At 54.3% G+C, this 17,285-nt stretch overlaps 5 protein-coding genes across 5 annotated transcripts; 4 read left to right on the plus strand and 1 right to left on the minus strand.

Annotated features, from left to right (window-relative positions):
- Positions 1–351: 351 nt before the first annotated feature.
- Positions 352–5,970, plus strand: SAPIO_CDS0771 (Uncharacterized protein; the record flags this gene model as incomplete). The annotated part of the gene is made up of 2 exons (XM_016783477.1): positions 352–563; positions 681–5,970. The coding sequence occupies 2 exons, from the start codon at positions 352–354 to the stop codon at positions 5,968–5,970; spliced, it is 5,502 nt and encodes a 1,833-aa protein (XP_016646243.1).
- Positions 5,971–6,111: 141 nt separating this feature from the next.
- Positions 6,112–7,387, minus strand: SAPIO_CDS0772 (uncharacterized protein; the record flags this gene model as incomplete). Its single annotated transcript, XM_016783478.1, has 4 exons — positions 6,112–6,239; positions 6,320–6,454; positions 6,546–7,211; positions 7,303–7,387. The coding sequence occupies 4 exons, from the start codon at positions 7,385–7,387 to the stop codon at positions 6,112–6,114; spliced, it is 1,014 nt and encodes a 337-aa protein (XP_016646244.1).
- Positions 7,388–8,422: 1,035 nt separating this feature from the next.
- Positions 8,423–9,984, plus strand: SAPIO_CDS0773 (putative fad binding domain protein; the record flags this gene model as incomplete). Its single annotated transcript, XM_016783479.1, has 4 exons — positions 8,423–8,468; positions 8,618–9,048; positions 9,126–9,238; positions 9,312–9,984. 4 exons carry the CDS (start codon positions 8,423–8,425, stop codon positions 9,982–9,984), a joined length of 1,263 nt encoding a protein of 420 aa, XP_016646245.1.
- Positions 9,985–11,456: 1,472 nt separating this feature from the next.
- On the plus strand, positions 11,457–13,425 carry SAPIO_CDS0774 (uncharacterized protein; the record flags this gene model as incomplete). Its single annotated transcript, XM_016783480.1, has 3 exons — positions 11,457–11,624; positions 11,781–13,132; positions 13,209–13,425. The coding sequence occupies 3 exons, from the start codon at positions 11,457–11,459 to the stop codon at positions 13,423–13,425; spliced, it is 1,737 nt and encodes a 578-aa protein (XP_016646246.1).
- A 2,121-nt stretch (positions 13,426–15,546) lies between these two features.
- SAPIO_CDS0775 (Isocitrate dehydrogenase [NAD] subunit 1, mitochondrial) lies at positions 15,547–16,908 on the plus strand (the record flags this gene model as incomplete). The annotated part of the gene is made up of 3 exons (XM_016783481.1): positions 15,547–15,579; positions 15,718–16,736; positions 16,815–16,908. 3 exons carry the CDS (start codon positions 15,547–15,549, stop codon positions 16,906–16,908), a joined length of 1,146 nt encoding a protein of 381 aa, XP_016646247.1.
- Between the last annotated feature and the right edge of the window lie 377 nt (positions 16,909–17,285).

Consider the following 17,285-nt stretch of genomic DNA (forward strand, 5'->3'; position numbering starts at 1 on the left):
TGAGATGTCGGAATCGCCACTTCTCGAAGCTATAAACCCCCCATACTCGATCGAGACTTGAATTGGTATCTTTCGAAGGTTCTTGTGTGACCTAGACTGTGTTTATTATTTTCCCTGAAACAAATGAGACGCTACCCAAACTTTCCGACATCTCCCTGAGCTCTGCTCACTCATTCACTGCCCCGCCAGAGTGCCAGAGGGGTTGAAATTGATGAAATTCCGTGACCGTCTCATCCCGCATTACCAACCACTCTCATAGACACGGAGCCTCACCTACTTGAGAACCACCCACGACACTAGAATACACGATTATCTACCAAACATACCCATCCGAGAAAGAGGAGAGTGACCATGGCGGAATCGACGGAACAGCGCGAGCTCGACCTCGTCGACAAGGTCGACTTCCGCATCCTCGAGGTCGCCAACAACGAGGAGAAGCTGGAGCAGCTGCTGTCGCGGTATCTTGCGCCGTTGATGCTCAAGGCGGGGAGTCCGCATGCGAGTGTGAGGGCGAAGGTGATTGCGGTTTTAAAGAGGGTGATGACTTTTGTGCAGCCTCCGGGGTATGTTCTTTGCTTTATTCGTCCGAGGGAAGGTGTTTCGCACGCTAGAAAGGAGGGAATGAATGGTTGGAAAGAATGAGGGAATGGAGATAAGAAGTTAGCTGACTCGGTTTGCAGGATTGTTTTGCCGGTTGCCGCATTGGTAGACCAGTTCAAGGCGAACTCTTCGCCCGTGGTGAAACAGTTTGATCTCGTCTTCATACAGCACGGTCTTCCTCGGATGGATGTCGTTGATAGGAGAGATCTGTTCCCTAAGGTTACTAAGGAGATATCGCATGGGGATGCTGATGCTGCTGGCTCGAGCGACGCAGGGCTCTTCGATGTGTTTTTGAGATTACTCACCGATGTTAGGCTGCCTGGGAGGGGTACAAAGGATGATCTAGCTTTGCGAGAGACGCTCGGACTAACCGACAGTGACGCCCGATACCTCTCCAGGTGGCTAGGCAAGGTAATCCTCTTAAAGTCTGCGGGTTCTGGGGCGACGGCGGAGGCTCTACGGGCTGCGAATCCTCCTCCTACGTTCACGGCATCGGAGCTTGACTTCCTCGTTCCTACCCACCGACCTGTTTCGGCTGCCTTTACGGCCTTAGCAGACTTGAAGCTGAAGGTGATTACTTTCCTCGCCAGCGGTGCATTCAAGGATAGCGAGAGGTTTATTCCAGCGCTCTATGCTGCATCGGCCGCTGACTCAAGAGTCGCATCCGTCGGCGATGAGCTCCTCAAGAAGAGTTCTGTGGATCTAGAGGATGTCACGCTTACAAAGTCACTATTCGACTCCCATTCAAGACTGGGCCCAGCCTACCGGACGAGGATCTTGGGCATCCTGAGCAAATCCACCGTCTCTACGACCATGACGGCGGAAATCCTCGAGGCGGCGAAACTGGACATTACACCTGCGGAGGCGGGTAATTCAGAGCAAGGAAAAAGACAAGGGACACTGGAGAGGACAAAGCTTCATCGCGCATTGTTTCAATACCTCCGTTGGGCTGCGACCGTTGGCCCCTCCAAGGGAGACTTTGACATCGGTTTCAAGTTGCTGGAGAAGATGCAGGAATACATCCAGGGGCAGGGCTGGCCCGTGGCGGAAAAGACGTCCGCGGATGATGTTGCGCTCCGGTCGCTTGCCTACGAAAGCATAGGGATACTGGGAAAGGCGGCTAAGATGACGGGACAGCAACGGTTTTGTCTCGCTGGATGGATGTTTCGCGCTCTAGCCGAAGACCCCAATCCGGAGGTGGTTGTCAACATCGACGGCGCGCTGTCTATGCTGACGGCTTTGTATCCCCCTTCTCAGGAGGAATCGAATTCGAAGAGGTTTGGGGTTCGAACAATGCTCTTGCGTTATATGACGGTCAAAGTCGAGCCGCCCGTTGTTCGGAGCACGCGCCATGCAGCCGTGAAGTGGGCGAATAAATGTTTGCCGTTTGACTCGGCGCAGGCTCGTTGGATAGATATTCTCGCCGTCGGAGCTCGTCCAGACGAGAGGAGTGATGTCATCGAGGAGGGACACAAGGGTCTTGATCCGTGGGCGCAATACGCGCACTCCTCTAATGACGACGTCAAACTCCCGGATTGGAAGGAGATGCTTGTCATGTACTTTGCCGATAATAAGCCATCGCCATCGCCGCCACGGAATGACAGTGACGAGATGGACGTCGACACAGATCCTATCCCCCGGTTCCACTTCTCGGACGATACAATGCTCGCCTATCCTGTAGCCCTCAATTACTGCAAGCAGATGATGTTCCTCGCCGCTCTAAAGGACTTCAAGATGGATCCCGACTGGGCTCGGAATCTGCAGAATCTAGTCAAGACGAATCTGAAGACGAGAAACGAGATCCGAGAGTACCTTCGTGGGCTTCCCGATGATGGCCACAACATGTATTTCCTGAAGAGATGTCTTGACGGTTTGCATCTGAATCACGAGGCAACGGTAGAAGAATCTGCTCGCTCCTTCGTGGACGTGGCTTCTCTAAGCCCCCGAAATTCCGTTGCGTACCTCGCTCACCTCGCGCCGCAGCTGGTCCCCTTCATCAAATCGAATAAAAAGGAGCTGCGCGTCCTCGCGGCCGAGGCGTTCGGAATTCTCGCGGCTCATCCTGCGAACAGCGACGCGAAGCTTTCCGACCTCGTGGCGCCTATATTGGAACTTACCAAGGGCAGCGAGAATAAATTTGGCTCCGAGTTGAATGCTGCCGAAGGCGCGATTCTCGCACTTGCGCACTTTTGCTCGAGGCTCGTCTTTTATGGTCGTGAGGTGCCGGCGGGGATCACCTACCCGCTCGACCTGCTTGTGAAGGAGCGCATCCCACATTCTCTCAAGGAGACTCTTTTGGAGGCGTTCCCTCAGCTCTGGTCGGCTGGATTGGCTACGCCTAGCCCGGACACCATTCCAGCAAAGGAGGTCATCGAGTTCCTGCTAGGCCTGGCGAAGAAGAGTAACGAGCGGGCCATTTCTGCGCTTGGGAAGCTGGCTATTGCCCTGGATGAAGAGGAAGGCAAAGAGTGGAACGATGGATTGATCGGCTCTATCCTCAAGGGGCTCTTTGAACTCTACGAAATTAAACAAGCCGAAGTCCATTTCGCCGTTGGCGAAGCCATTGCGGCGGTAGTTGGCCGCTGGGAAGCCAGCTGCGTGCAGCTCGGCCTCAACGTCGATAGCGACCCCAGTGGTAGCTTTCAGAAACCCCACCGCCCTGCACACTTAACCGGTGTGCTAAACAAGCTCATTCAAGATTGCAAGGGCACGAAGCCATCCCTCCTCAAGGCTTCGGGGATCTGGCTGTTCTGCATCGTGCAGTATTGCCCGCACTTGGAGGAGGTGAAATCGAGACTACGAGAAATCCAGGCGTCGTTCATGAGGCTCTTGCATACTAGGGATGAGCTGACGCAGGAGACCGCGTCCAGGGGGCTCTCGTTGGTTTACGAGAAGGGTGACGAGTCGATTAGGGGACAGCTTACGAAGGATCTGGTCTCTGCGTTTACCGGCAACGGCAAGACTCTCAAGGTGGACGAGGATACGGAACTCTTTGATGCCGGGGCACTTCCCACAGGCGACGGCAAGTCTATCACGTCCTACAAGGATATCGTCAACCTCGCATCGGAGGTTGGAGACCAGACACTAGTCTACAAATTTATGTCGCTCGCTGCCAACGCGGCCATGTGGACGACCCGATCCGCCTTTGGACGGTTCGGCCTCAGCAATATCCTCTCCGAGTCGGAGGTTGACCCGAAACTGTACCCTAAGCTATACAGGTATCGATTCGATCCGAATCCCAACGTGCAGCGATCGATGGATGATATCTGGAAGTCCATTGTCAAGGATTCCAACGCCGTTCTCGAGAAGCACTTTGACGCCATCATGGAGGACCTACTCAAGAGTGCTCTGGGTCGAGAGTGGCGTATGAGAGAGGCGAGCTGCGGCGCTATCGCTGATCTTGTTCAGGGAAGGCCTTTCCCCAAGTACGAGAAATATTATACGGAGATATGGGAGGTGGCGTTGAAGCTGATGGATGATGTCAAGGGTAGCGTGAGAGCCGCGGCGCTCAAGCTCTGTATTGGGTTGTCGAACGGTCTTCTCCGACTCCTGGAGGAGTCGACGGGAGGTAGTTCTGTGCAGGCCATGCTGAAGGAGGTGATTCCGTTCCTCCTGTCGGGTCAGGGAGTGGACAATTCCGTCGAGGACGTCAAGCTCTTTTCCACTCTGACCCTCATCAACATTGCAAAGAAGGGCGGCAGGAATCTCCGGCCGTTCATGTCGGAGATGATTCCGCAGCTACTCGGTCTCCTAAGCACCATCGAACCCGCACAAATCGGGTTCTACTACCAGCGCGTCGGCGAAGGCGGGCGTGAACTCATCGACAAGCGCCGCGCGGCCATGGTCAGCCAGTCGCCCATATCCGAGGCCATCGAGAACTGCCTCCGCTTCGTCGACGAGGAGACCCTAGTTGAGCTGGCACCGACGCTTGAGGCGACGATCAAGTCCGCCTTAGGCATGCCAACTAAGATTGGCTGCAGCCGCATGCTCATCACGCTCTTCTCCACGCACGCGAATTCCATGCGTCCGCTGGCGGCCCGCTTCCTCCAGCTCATGGAGAAACAGACCCTCGACGCCAACGATGAGGTGAGCAAGGCGTATGCGCGCGCAGCGGCGTACATCATCCGGTCGGCCCCCAGCGCGGCCAAGGAGAAGTTTTGTGAAAAGTTTATCGATCTGTACTTTAACGCCGAGGACGAGCGGCGGCGGCAAAAGGTGGCGGATGTGGTCGTCGCGCTGTCCAAGACTTCACCGGATCAGTTCACATCCCTCGCGAGTCTTCTACTCCCTTTTGCGTACTTTGCCTCGAACGACGTCGACGAGTATACGCGGACGGCGTTCGGCGTGGCGTGGGATCAGCACGCGGGAGGGAGCAGGACCGTCGCGTGGCACCTGAAAGAGATAATTGCGCTCGTGACTCGCGGGCTGGATGCACCTAGATGGAGCCTCCAGCATACGGCGTGTTTTACGATTTCTTCGGCCGTCGAGGCGCTAGCGGGGTCTACGGAGGCGACGGGCCAGATTAGCGAGGCGAATCTTGAGGTTGTCTGGCCCGTGTTTGATCGTGCGCTGGCACTCAAGACGTTTGATGGGAAACAGAGGCTGCTTAAGGCGTTTCCCCCCTTTGTCGAAAAGGGAGAGGCGCTGTGGAAGGATGGCTCGTCCGCCATCGCGCAGAAACAGCGCAAGATCGCGATAAGGGAAGCTAAGAGGAACAATGCGGGCTACAAAGTCCACGCGTACGAGTGTCTCTGGAAATTCGCCAAGGCGAGGAAGGACCTCGATCTCCTCGAGGATATCATTGACGTCGTGCAGCCGGCGCTCGACGAGTTCGAGGATGAGGCGAGCGCCGACAAGATGGACGTGGATCGTTCCAAAGACGACGGGGATGACGACCACGCTGCGGAGTTGGCGGAGAAGGCGGTCGAGGCTATTGCGAGGGGGTATAATCGGCCGGCGATGGCGGAGGATGCGATCCCTGCTTTGTCTATGATACTGAAGACGTTGAAGCCGTACCTCGCGGAGCACAGGTTTTCGCTCATTAGGCGGAAGGTGTGGTTTACGGCCCTCGTGGACGTCATGAACGACGCTAAGAAAGGTAAAGATGGGAAGGATCAGAGCGCGCTTGCGAAAGGATATCTGGATACGTTGAGTCTTGATGTTGTGGAGATTGGGACGGAAGCGCAGAGGATTGAGAGGGCGAAGGCCGTTGGGGCTATCACGAGGGCTTGGAAGAGGGGTGTGTTTGGTGGGGAGGGGGTAGGGAGTATCGGGGGTGTTGTGAAGGGGGCGGTTGAGAGGATTATGGGGGAGGAGAGGAGTCTTTCGGTCAAGGAGGCGTTGAAGAAGGTTTTGGAGGAATTGAAGTAGGGGTGGTTAGGTATAGTCAGGACTTGAGGGTTGGCTCTTCCATTATTTCCTTGACTTTTTGTGCTCTATCAAATTTCTTCTGCATTATAAGAACTATTTCCTGCTATGACATCAAGTGAATATCCTACTGGAAAACTCTCATCACAACGTGAACTTTTCCCCGACAAGCTCCTCGCTCAGAGCCCACAGTCTATCAGCGGCGACGGGGTCGGTAGCATGGGGCATCGCCTTGCTGAACTGGCAGTTGTCGAGATACAGTCCGGTTTGCGCTGGCGGAGAGAGTGAGAGTTAGATTCTATTTTTTTTCTTCATCTTTTTTTTTCTCCTGTACTGTAATGGAAATACTCACTGTCAAGGGCAGGATCGAGAGCAGCGACGAGGGTAGTGGACGAGCCCTGGTCGATGTCCTTCCAGTAGGATGCAGTCTTCTCGATGGCCGCTGTGATGTCGTCGTCTTGTTCTCTGCCGAGCTGAGTCCTCACACCTAGAAATGCCAGTGTCAGGAGTCTTCCTAACTCGAAGATCGTGCGTATAAAAAAAGGAATAACAAAAGAGATAGACTTGTTTGTACTCACCACCAGGATGCAAGCAATACGCCGAGATGCCCTTCTTCGGCACCTCCCTCTGCAGCGAGACGGTAAACAAAATATTCGCCGTCTTACTCTGCCCATACGCAACAATCCCAAGATACCCATCCACAGGCTGCAAATACACCTCTGGCAAGCCCTTCCTCCACTTCTCCTCCTCGGGCACCTCCTTGCCCTCGAGGTTATAGTCACTCCAGCGGATGGGACTAATAACATGCGCGCCACTAGCAAGGTTCACGATCCTCGTCTCCCCGGGTCTCCTCCCTTCCTCCTTGGCCGCCTTCTCGAGCAACGGCAGCAACAAATTCGTCAACAGGAAAGGCCCCACGTGGTTTGTCCCGAACTGTCCCTCGATTCCCTCGGCGGTGTCGAAGCGCTTCATGACGGACAACCCGGCATTGTTGATGAGGATGTCGAGTTTGGGGGTGAGCTCCGCGACCTGGGCCGCGACGGCGCGGATGGAGGCTTGCGAGGCGAGGTCGAGGGTGAGGGGCTCGATGCGCACGGTTGGGTAGGATTCGTGGAGGGAGGATACGACGGTCGAGAGGTTGGTGGGTGTGCGGGAGGCGAGGATGAGGAGGGCGGGGGATTGGGAGGCGATGGCGGTGGCGGTTGCGGCGCCGATGCCGTTGGGGCTTACGCCCGTGATGAGGACTGGATTTTGTTAGTGAGGGTTCTGTTTATTTTATCATTTTTTTTTTTCTGTTTTCATTTGTTGGTTTATTGGGGCTTGGGGAGACGAAACTGGTTTTGCCTTTGATCTGGTCGGCATAGGTTTCGGCGACGTGGAGGCCGGAGGTTTTGATGTCGAATTCGGGGTGAGTGGTCATGGTTGCGGTGATGGTGATGGTGATGGCGGTGGTGATGAAACTTAGACGACGCTGGTTGGAGCTGAGTATTCGGCGCAATTGAGTAGGAGAGACGAGATCAGTTAGAAGAACACAATTGAGAGCTCCCCAGAAGGAACCGGAACCTAGACAAGCGATCCAATATTGATATTCCCTATTCCCTCTTAGCACATCACTTGCCCTCTCCCTCTCCCACATCCTCGTCCTCCCACTTGCCGAAGCAGGCAAGAAAGGAGACCCCCAACTATCACTTTGACCCGCCCTCGCTCGCACATCCGGCCGGCTTTACGCCTTCAAAGCTCAGGAACGCCGGCAGTAGGCAATCCCGCCTCCGCCCTCTAGCCAACGTGCTTGCTCTATACCCTTTTCGGCCCTCGTATCAATAGGCTAATTCGTTATAGGCGAAACACCTAAAAGGACTTGGGTTCCAAAGAGACGAAGTGCCTCCCCCGCACAAAGGTGGACTCAGCGATCGCTCCCTAGATTTAGAACCCGCCCCTTGGCACTTGCAATCGAAGGGTCCGCGAGTCGTCTAGGAAATTGCCGTGGCGTGTGTGGTCTGAGGCAGAGAGTCGCAACACACACAACAGGCACACGCACGGGGGTAATAACACTAGAACCGGAGAATGTCCAGCTTCAAGCAAAGAGACTCAACGTTCCTTTCCGAGTGGGGAATGCGGGGGAAAGGCATTCAGGAGGACGACGTGGAAATGCGTGCCGAGACGCCGGGTTCCTCTGCGGGTTGCACTGCAGGTTGCTCTGCACCAGCGCGAGCTCGTCTCGTCCGAGCCTCTTAAGACTTTGTGTTATACATGAATATAGGCTGACAAGGGAGAAGGGAAGCCTGGAAGGAGGGGTGGGATGATCGCGAGGGGCAGACGATGGATGTGATGGGATCAGCGAAGCACTCTGCGTTTTGGCGAGGCCATTGTTTTACATGTTTTTTTATTTCTTTCAGTATAGTCCATAGATCCATTCGAAAAGATTACCGAGTGTTCAATAGTCTAGACGATCAGAATGGCCAAAGAAAAGACGGGCATCAATGTCATTGTCGTAGGCGCAGGTTAGCATCATCTCTTACAGCTCTCTCTCTCTCTCTCTCTCTCTTTTCTCTGTCCTCTCCTTCCTCCTCCTCTCTTCCAATTCCACGATACCGAAAAGTCGCACACCAATGTAATCCACCCCCCTAACTAAACCCTCTCTCCCCCCCAGGCTTCGGTGGCCTCGCCTCCGCCATAGAATGCCACCGCCAAGGCCACACCGTAACCATTTACGAAGCCTTCCCCGAGCTCAAGATCCTCGGCGACATCATCTCCTTCGGCCCCAACGCCGGCCGCATCTTCTACCGCTGGGGCGACGGCGCCGGTTCGGTGGTGAACCGCATGCGGCCCCTCAGCATCGACACGCGCGAGCACGGCTTCAACATCCGCAAGTTCGACACAGGCGAGATCGTCGTCAATCAGCCCGCGGCGCAGTATCCGTGGGAAACGCCTAGTTTGAACGGGCACCGTGGGGAGTTGCATGAGGTTGTGTTTAATCATGTGAGGGATGAGCTGGGGATTCCGGTGCATTTGGGGAGGAGGATTGAGGAGTATTTTGAGGATGATGAGGGGGTGGGCATTGTGCTTGATACGGGGGAGAGGGTGAGTAGTAGAGAGATCGTGGCATATTGATGGTTCTCCTTTTCTCTTTGAAACCAAGTCTAACACTGCGACAACAGGTACCGGCGGACGTGGTCATTGCCGCCGATGGAGTCAAGTCGAAAGCCCGCCAAGCTGTTCTCGGCTACGAAGACAAGCCTAAGAGCAGCGGTTACGCCGTCTGGCGCGCTTGGTACGTTCCACTCCCCTTACCCCCGCAGCAAGTTTAGACCTCCTCTCCGCTAACCTAAGAGAAACACTATCAGGTTCTCCAACGAGGACATGGTAGCAGACCCAGAAACAGCCCACTTCTGCTCGCGCGACACCTTCAACGGCTGGATCGGCCCCGACAAACACTTCCTCTTCAGCACCATCAAAGGCGGCCAAGACGTCTGCTGGGTGCTCACCCACCGCGACATCCACGACATCGACGAATCGTGGTCCTTCCCGGGAAACCTCGACGAAGTCCGCGCGGCCCTCGAAGGCTGGGATCCCCTCTGCACGCGCATCATTTCCAAAACACCCCAAGACCGCCTCGTGGATTGGAAGCTCGTCTACCGCGACCCCTTACCCACCTGGGTGAGTCCCAAGGGAAGGATTCTCCTGCTCGGCGATAGCGCCCATCCGTTCCTTCCCACGAGTGCCCAGGGTGCGGCGCAGGCTTTGGAGGACGCCGCTACGATTGCCGTTTGTCTGCGGAGGGGAGGCAAGGCGGGCGTGAGCACGGCGCTGAGGACGCACGAGAAGATTCGGTACGAGAGGGTGAAGAAGGTGCAGAAGACGGGGGAGTCGACGAGGGATATGTGGCATAAGACGGATTGGGAGGCTGTGAGGAGGGATCCGAAGCTGATTGAGTTTCCGAGACCGGAGTGGATATTTGGGCATGATGCCGAGAAGCATGCCGAGGAGGTCTACGATGAGGTGGCTGCTACGGTGTAGGTTGGGGAGGGGGAGAGTAAAGCAGGGCAGGGCACCAGGCGAAGAAAGGCGACTTACACTGGAATAGACTAAATAGCCTTGATCCCAGTACACGACCTATTAAGTCCGGTGTCCAGAAAAATTCGTCTGACTTGAAACATAGACGCCATTCTCCTCCTCCTTCTCCTGAAGGCAGGTGGCGATGTAAACCCAAAGGAAAGAGTATCCTCCGCACCTTCCTCGACACACAAGGACCCCAGCCCCATGCTTTATATGTGAGTCTGTGGCAAGAATTTCCAACCGAATAGCTCAAGCGGCAATACCGCGACCAAGTGGCCAAGTGGTCACTGGAGCGCTCAGAAGGTTAGAAAATTGCAATTTTCGTAGCTCGTGGGAAGCAACCAGGATTCGATCCTGGGAGTGACCCGCGAGCGAGCTTTTTATTTTATTTTATTTTTATTTGATTCTATTTGTTTATTCCCATCAAGTCGAACATCTACAGGAGCTGCCAACATAGAGAGAGCGTTTGATCGCTCGAAGTCTGATATCTCTAGTTCTCTCTCCGCAGTGCCGTCTGGAGAAGAGGCGGCGTCTATGTAGTGCTAACCGTGGTAGGAAGCTGTCTTGGCGTTCTTGTCCATGTTCGAAAGGACAGAAGAAACAAGCGACGCCAAAAATAGTCTGTATCAGTTTATTAACAAAAGACCCCTACGGAGCAAGAACCAGAAAGCTGTCCGACTTTCGCTGAACCAGCTGACTGTCGAGTCGCCCCATCACGATCCCCCTTTCATACCCACACTCTCACGCTGTGCTGCTCCCACCCGGGCCAGGCTCCCCCAATCCCCCAATCGTAGAATTGCCGCGAGGGGACACAATCCATGGATCCCAGCTTCAAGCCGCCCTGTTCCCCCCGCTCCCTCCCTCGAGTCTAGCGTCTCTCCAGCGTCCCACACCCCGCAACGGCTTCTCCATCCCGATCGGCAAATCGCCAAGTCCCTCCCATCAATTGACGTCTTTAGCCTCCAAGAAAGCCAAGCCATCCACGGCCAAACCCCCCGTGGAGTAGCTCTTCCCCTGCGGCCCTCACTCGCTCCTCGCGTTCGGCGAAAGAGCTAGTGCTAATTTTTTTTCTTCTTTACCTCGTAGGATAAAAGAGGCGTGAAAGGCCAGGGAACGCTAGTTATATATATATTTGTTTCTCTGCTTCCAACCGGGAGCGGGAACTGGTGCTTCTTTGGGCCTGGTGGTGCGGAGGACAAATAAGAATAAAAAGAAGAGGATATTAAGATATTAAGTTCTTAAATGTTTCTTTAGATTCCTTACCTCTCGATTGTCGATTATACCCTTCTTCGCATCTGCCTGTTGCGTCTTACGAACGGAATCTTGGGAGGAATTATAGCACTGATTTCGAAAGAAGAAAAAGAAGAGAGAGAGAGAGAGGAGGGAGGAAAACACACGAGCGCTTCGATAGATTGATTAACCCAGCCATAACCATGCTGGCGGACCACTTCCAAGATGTCGCCGTCATGGCAGACCATCTCCTTCGCTGGTCTTCAAAGAATCTCAACTCAAACAAGACCCTGGGCATCTTGATCTTACAAGCCGCCCTGCTGGCTCTCATCCTCGACTATGGCCGAATGCTATGGCTGCGTTTCAAAATGGTAAGTCCCTCTTTCTTGTTTCCCGTTCCCGAAAATGAAAAAAAAATCAGACCATCTAGATGCAAGATGAGCCTCCAATCCCTCTCCATGCAACACGCAAGTTCATATCTGTTATTTTATTAACCATGACCCGGTTTTCGTTTCTTCCACTCACAGCCCCCCGGCCCGTTCCCGCTCCCCATAATCGGCAATACCTGGCAGCTCCCCGAGAACAAGCCCTGGCTCTATTTCGAAAAGCTCTCCAAACACCACAACTCTCCCGTCATCACCTTCTGGATCGGCCGCAACCCCACCGTCTGGATCAACGATGCCTGGGCCGCCTCCGAGCTCCTCGACAAGCGCGCGGGGCTTTACTCTTCGCGCCCACGCATGGTCGTCTTCGCCGAGCTGGGCTCCGGACAGGCTAACCTCGTCAATATGTACACTGGGACGCAGGAGCAGCGCGAAAAGTGGCGGGCGCGCCGGAAGCTGATTCACCATGGTGTCGGCGTGCAGTCTGTCCGGAAGTACCGCTCATTCCAGAACGATGAGAGCCGCGTCGTGGCACTCGACATGCTGGCCAAGCCGGCCGACTACGTCAAGTCGTTTGAGCGCTACGCTACGAGCGTCGTGTCCATCATCGGCTTCGGTAGACGCGTCGAGAGCTGGGATGATCCCATCATCACGGAGGTCATCGCCACCATGCACCTCGCCGCCGATCTCAACGTCCCCGGGAAATCCTTCCCCATGCTCATGGAGACTTTCCCCTGGCTGGCTCGCTTCCCCGATGCTCTGGCCCCGTGGAAGTGCGGACTAGGTCGTAAGCGCGGCTTCCACTTCTTCTACGCCCTCGCCGACGAGGCAAACCAGAAAAAAGGCCACGAAGACTCTTTCGTCAAGTACCTCTTCTCCGAACGTGAAAAGTACCAGCTCAAGGAAGAGGATATCTCTAGCCTGACGGGCAATCTCTTCGGCGCCGGCAGCGACACGAGCAGCAGCACCCTCATCACCTTCATCCTCGCCTGCTGCGCCTTCCCCGAGACGCTAATCCCGGCCTGGGAAGAACTCGACCGCGTCGTGGGGCCCGATCGGAGCCCGCACTTCGACGACGAGCCGAACCTGCCCTACGTTCGCGCCTTCGTTAAGGAGGTCTTCCGGTGGAGGTCCGTGGCCATTATCGGCGGCCAGCCCCATGCGCCTATCGAGGATGACTACTATAATGGCTACCTCATCCCCAAGGGGACCTGGACGCAGGGGAACGTGTGGGCTATTCATCACAATGAGCGCGATTTTCCGGACCCGGACCGCTTCAACCCTTGTAGGTTCTTTGATGGGGATGAGAACCATAGGCCGTTCCCTACTGAGCGTGGATATATGACGTTTGGGTGGGGCCGGCGCGTGTGCTCGGGCCAGGCTTTAGCGGAGCAGGGGACTTGGATTACCGTTGCTAGGCTGCTCTGGGGCTTCAAGATTGCCAAGAAGACGAGGCCTGACGGAAGTGTCGTCGAGGTTGACATTAACGCTTACACGTAAGTTCTGAGTTCATCCACCCTCACAAACAGCGCCTTTCTTCAAAAGATGGAGCGCAGCTAACACACAGCGTAGCAACGGTCTCAACATGAGGCCTCAGCCCTTCGAATGTGACATCATTCCCAGATCGCCCGAGATTGCCGCCACCATTGCCCGCGAGGGCGAGCAGGCGCTTGCGGATCTTCAGCAGTACAAGGGTGAGACCAAGTATCGCATGTCGACTTTCTATTCCAGAAATGACAGGGCCATGGACAAGTACGGCGACGACAAAGTCGACGTCAAGGGGCAGTAATCGATCGATCTCTTCCTGCTTCGTATGTAACTATTATAAGGAAGGGCCGAGAATCTATCACTAGATAGCAATGGCAAGAAAGGTTTAGTGGGATAGAACATAGGTAAGAGCAGTTTCCCATTCCTGAACCGGGGCATCACCGAACCAGCCGGTTGTTGGAGCAATCGCTAACTGCATGTAAACAGATGAGGCTTTATATACCTGGGAAATTAAACTGTTGATAAGAGCTATTACCCGTCACGAGAATGTGAAGATCCAAAGGGGTTCTCTCTTGGTCTGTAGTACCCATGACATCAAATGTTAGCGGCAAACCCGGGGATCCGCTGTCCCGAACCGATGCGCCAAAGTGGAAGCTGGTCCGCGTGTGTCCGGCCGTGGACCCGAGACATTGCCATGGTCCACGATCCATTGCCCAAGGTCCACGATCCATTGCCCAAGGTCCACGATAAAGGGAATGCCAATGTAGGAATAGTTACTGGATGCCTTGTTAAAGCTCCACATGGACATTCCGCTTGGCGGGAGCAAAAAAGCCCTCTTAATTACTTCGTATGTCCGTTTGAGAGCGAGGGGGTAGTACTTCTTACATGGGACAATCAATAATGGGCCCCTGTTTTCTCGGTCATATTTGATAAGATGTCGTTTCTCCAGAGGTATCCGTAGCTTCGTACCATATTTTTTCTTTCTTTTTCTTCGTCGCGGCTGATACGGGCGGCGGCGTTCAGGTGGCTCGGAAGCCGAAGCGGAGCCGATGCCGATCTCCGAAAATTGCGCGTTGGGTTTGCCGCGCCTCGATATCGCCGAGCAACAACGAGATCTCTCGGAGAAGACGACAAAGAGCTCTGAATAGGTCAAAAACACGACAATTAAAAGCAGGAGAATAAAAGATGCATCTGATCTTTGAGACGAGCCGCAAGTGATCTGCTTGAGCTCGAATCTTCAGACGAATAATTGCTGTACGTAGGTAGTGCTGCTGTAACTGTGGTGGGAAGCCCTCTAAAATAGTATCCTCATACAAGCAATTAGATCCGGCTCGTTTGCTCCCTTGCTCCGAGCAGGGCCATGGTTCCGCCAATCTTGAATTGATTAGGCCCAATCGGGCAAGGTGCCAGCACGGCGCAAAAAAAGAAGCTACTTGGGCCAATTCTCCGTCATCAGCGCTTCTCTCGTGGAGCTTCGAAACGGCGGACGCCGAGTGTTGGGTGACAAGCTTTTTTCTCGGCGGATCCGGGAGAGATTTGAGGGACCATCAATTGACGTATCGCTTTGGCGAAGTTCTAGACTAAGAGACCAGATGGACCCAAAGATGAAGGTAGAAAGATCATTGATGAAACAGCGTAGTACTGTCACAGTGCAGTGGAATAGCGATGGAGAAGCTATTCTCCGAAGTATGAAGTACGAAGTAGCAGTCGAGGCTCTGGGCACGAAGTAGAGTAGTACTTGCGGTGGTACCTGCCGCTTTTTGCCTTCTCAAGCCGCTGCTTGCCTTGTCAATCGGTCTTTCCATGTCTTCTTCCGGTCCATTGCTCCTGTCATTCCGGGTCGTTGCCCAGGCTCTCTTTTGCAAGAAGTACATACAATTGGATTGGTACGAAGTTACACTACGGAAGTACTTGGACGGTCTGGCTGGGCTGGGCTGGGCTGGACTCGGCTGGGCCACACTGGCCAAGCTTGGTCTTTTGTCCCTGCGGCATTTCACACATCATCATAACAACACCACGAGTGTTACCTCTCAGATTTTTTTTTTTTTTTTTCTCTTCTTCCACATGTATTTTTTCTTTCCCTGTTCTTTTCCCAATTCCATCTTTTCTTGTGCCTGTTATCCCTCATCCGTGATTCCCTCTTTTCTAGATATCTCTTCCCTTCTATGATTGTTCTCAACCTGGCATAGACTTAGAAGTTAGAGGTATGTCCAATTGCCTCATCATGCATTTCATGATGCTCTCCCAGTTTATCTAGTCCACCACCCCCACTAACTTTGCTTATCTCGGAGTTTTTAGGCCATAGGACGAGCAAAATCCGATCCTCACCCACGATCTCCTTCTTTCCGCTCACCAACTCAATCGAACACCTCCGTGTATCGCCTAGTCTCCTTTCTTCATTCCTCCCACATATCTCACAAAAATGTTTGCTCGTGGACAATCGACGGCGTCGCAGGTATGTAAAATATGTATCTTCGAGTTTTCTCTTATTCCGAGCTCCCAATTGGGCTAGCTGCAGGGCGGAGAGAAGGCGAGAGAGAGAGAGGGAGGCAGAAGGACGCGAATTGACTGATGTGTTTGTCTCCCATTATAGCTGGTGCGAGCCACCACTCGACAGCCCTTCCTCGCCCGCGCCAACTCGACCTTCCAGGTTGGCGCCGTCAACCCCGTCAGGACCGGCGGAAAGTACACAGTAACCCTCATTCCCGGTGACGGTATCGGCGCCGAAGTCGCCGAGAGCGTCAAGACCGTCTTCAAGGCCGAGAATGCCCCCGTGCAGTGGGAGGAGATTGACATCACCACCCTCGAGACCCCCGTCGAGCGCACCGAGTCCATGTTCCACGAGTGCGTAAACTCCCTTAGCCGCAACAAGATCGGTCTCAAGGGTATCCTCCACACCCCCATCTCCCGATCCGGCCACCAGAGCTTCAACGTCGCCATGCGCCAGCACCTCGACATCTACGCCTCCGTCAGCATGATCAAGAACATCCCCGGCTACAAGACGCGCCACGACGGTGTTGACATGTGCATCATCCGTGAGAACACCGAGGGCGAGTACTCCGGCCTCGAGCACCAGAGCGTTCCCGGCGTTGTCGAGTCGCTCAAGATTATCACCCGCAAGCAATCCGAGCGCATCGCCCGCTTTGCTTTTGACTTTGCCAAGGCCAACCAGCGCAAGAAGGTTACTTGTATCCACAAGGCCAACATCATGAAGCTTTCCGATGGTCTTTTCCGAAGCGCTTTCCACAAGGTCTCCGAGGGCTACTCCGGCCTCGAGGTCAACGACATGATTGTCGATAACGCCTCTATGCAGTGCGTCAGCAGGCCCCAGCAGTTCGACGTCCTCGTTACCCCCAACCTTTACGGCAGCGTCCTCTCCAACATCGGTGCTGCCCTTGTCGGTGGCCCTGGTGTTGTCCCTGGCTGCAACATGGGAGATGATATTGCCGTCTTCGAGCCCGGTTGCCGTCACGTCGGTCTTGACATTAAGGGCAAGGACCAGGCTAACCCCACTGCCATGCTCCTCTCCGGTGTCCTCATGCTCCGACACCTCGGTCTCCACGAGCACGCCGACCCCATCGAGAAGGCTGTCTACGATGTTATTGCCGAGGGGTAAGTCGTCACTTTGCAGTCCCATCTCAGGATTGATATAGTAGTATGTGTGCTAACTTGTTTGTTCCCCTTCTATAGCAAGTTCCTCACTCGCGACATGGGCGGCCAGGCCTCCACTCTCGAGTTCACCAAGGCGATCCTCGACAAGCTCGAGCAGGTCCACAAGGAGTAAACGGCCTAAGCCCTCCGACCAACAGCTTTTAATCCCATAATATGGCACAAACCCTGTTTTCTGGTGTTTACATAGATGGTTCCACTCCAACTTAGAAGGGGGAGGTTGGTCATTTTTTTTCCTGGTTTTGAACAAAAAAAAAGTCCCATCCAGGCATCACATCACAAAGCCTGGCAGCTTCGGCTCGAGAGCCCCCCGGCCCTACGAGTCAGCATAACACACGTCGAAATGTAGATCTAGCAGATGAGTTGATGATAAGAAGGATGGATTGGATTTTAGAAGGATTCTTTTGTTGTTATTTCTTGTTCTTTCTTTTGTCACTCGGGGGAAGAGGGGGGATAAGAAGAAGTAGGCATACACAGCCGCAGGGCCAAGAA

Source organism: Scedosporium apiospermum, assembly GCF_000732125.1.
Source record: "Scedosporium apiospermum strain IHEM 14462 chromosome Unknown SEQ_SAPIO_0033, whole genome shotgun sequence".
NCBI classification, from domain to species: Eukaryota; Fungi; Ascomycota; class Sordariomycetes; order Microascales; family Microascaceae; genus Scedosporium; species Scedosporium apiospermum.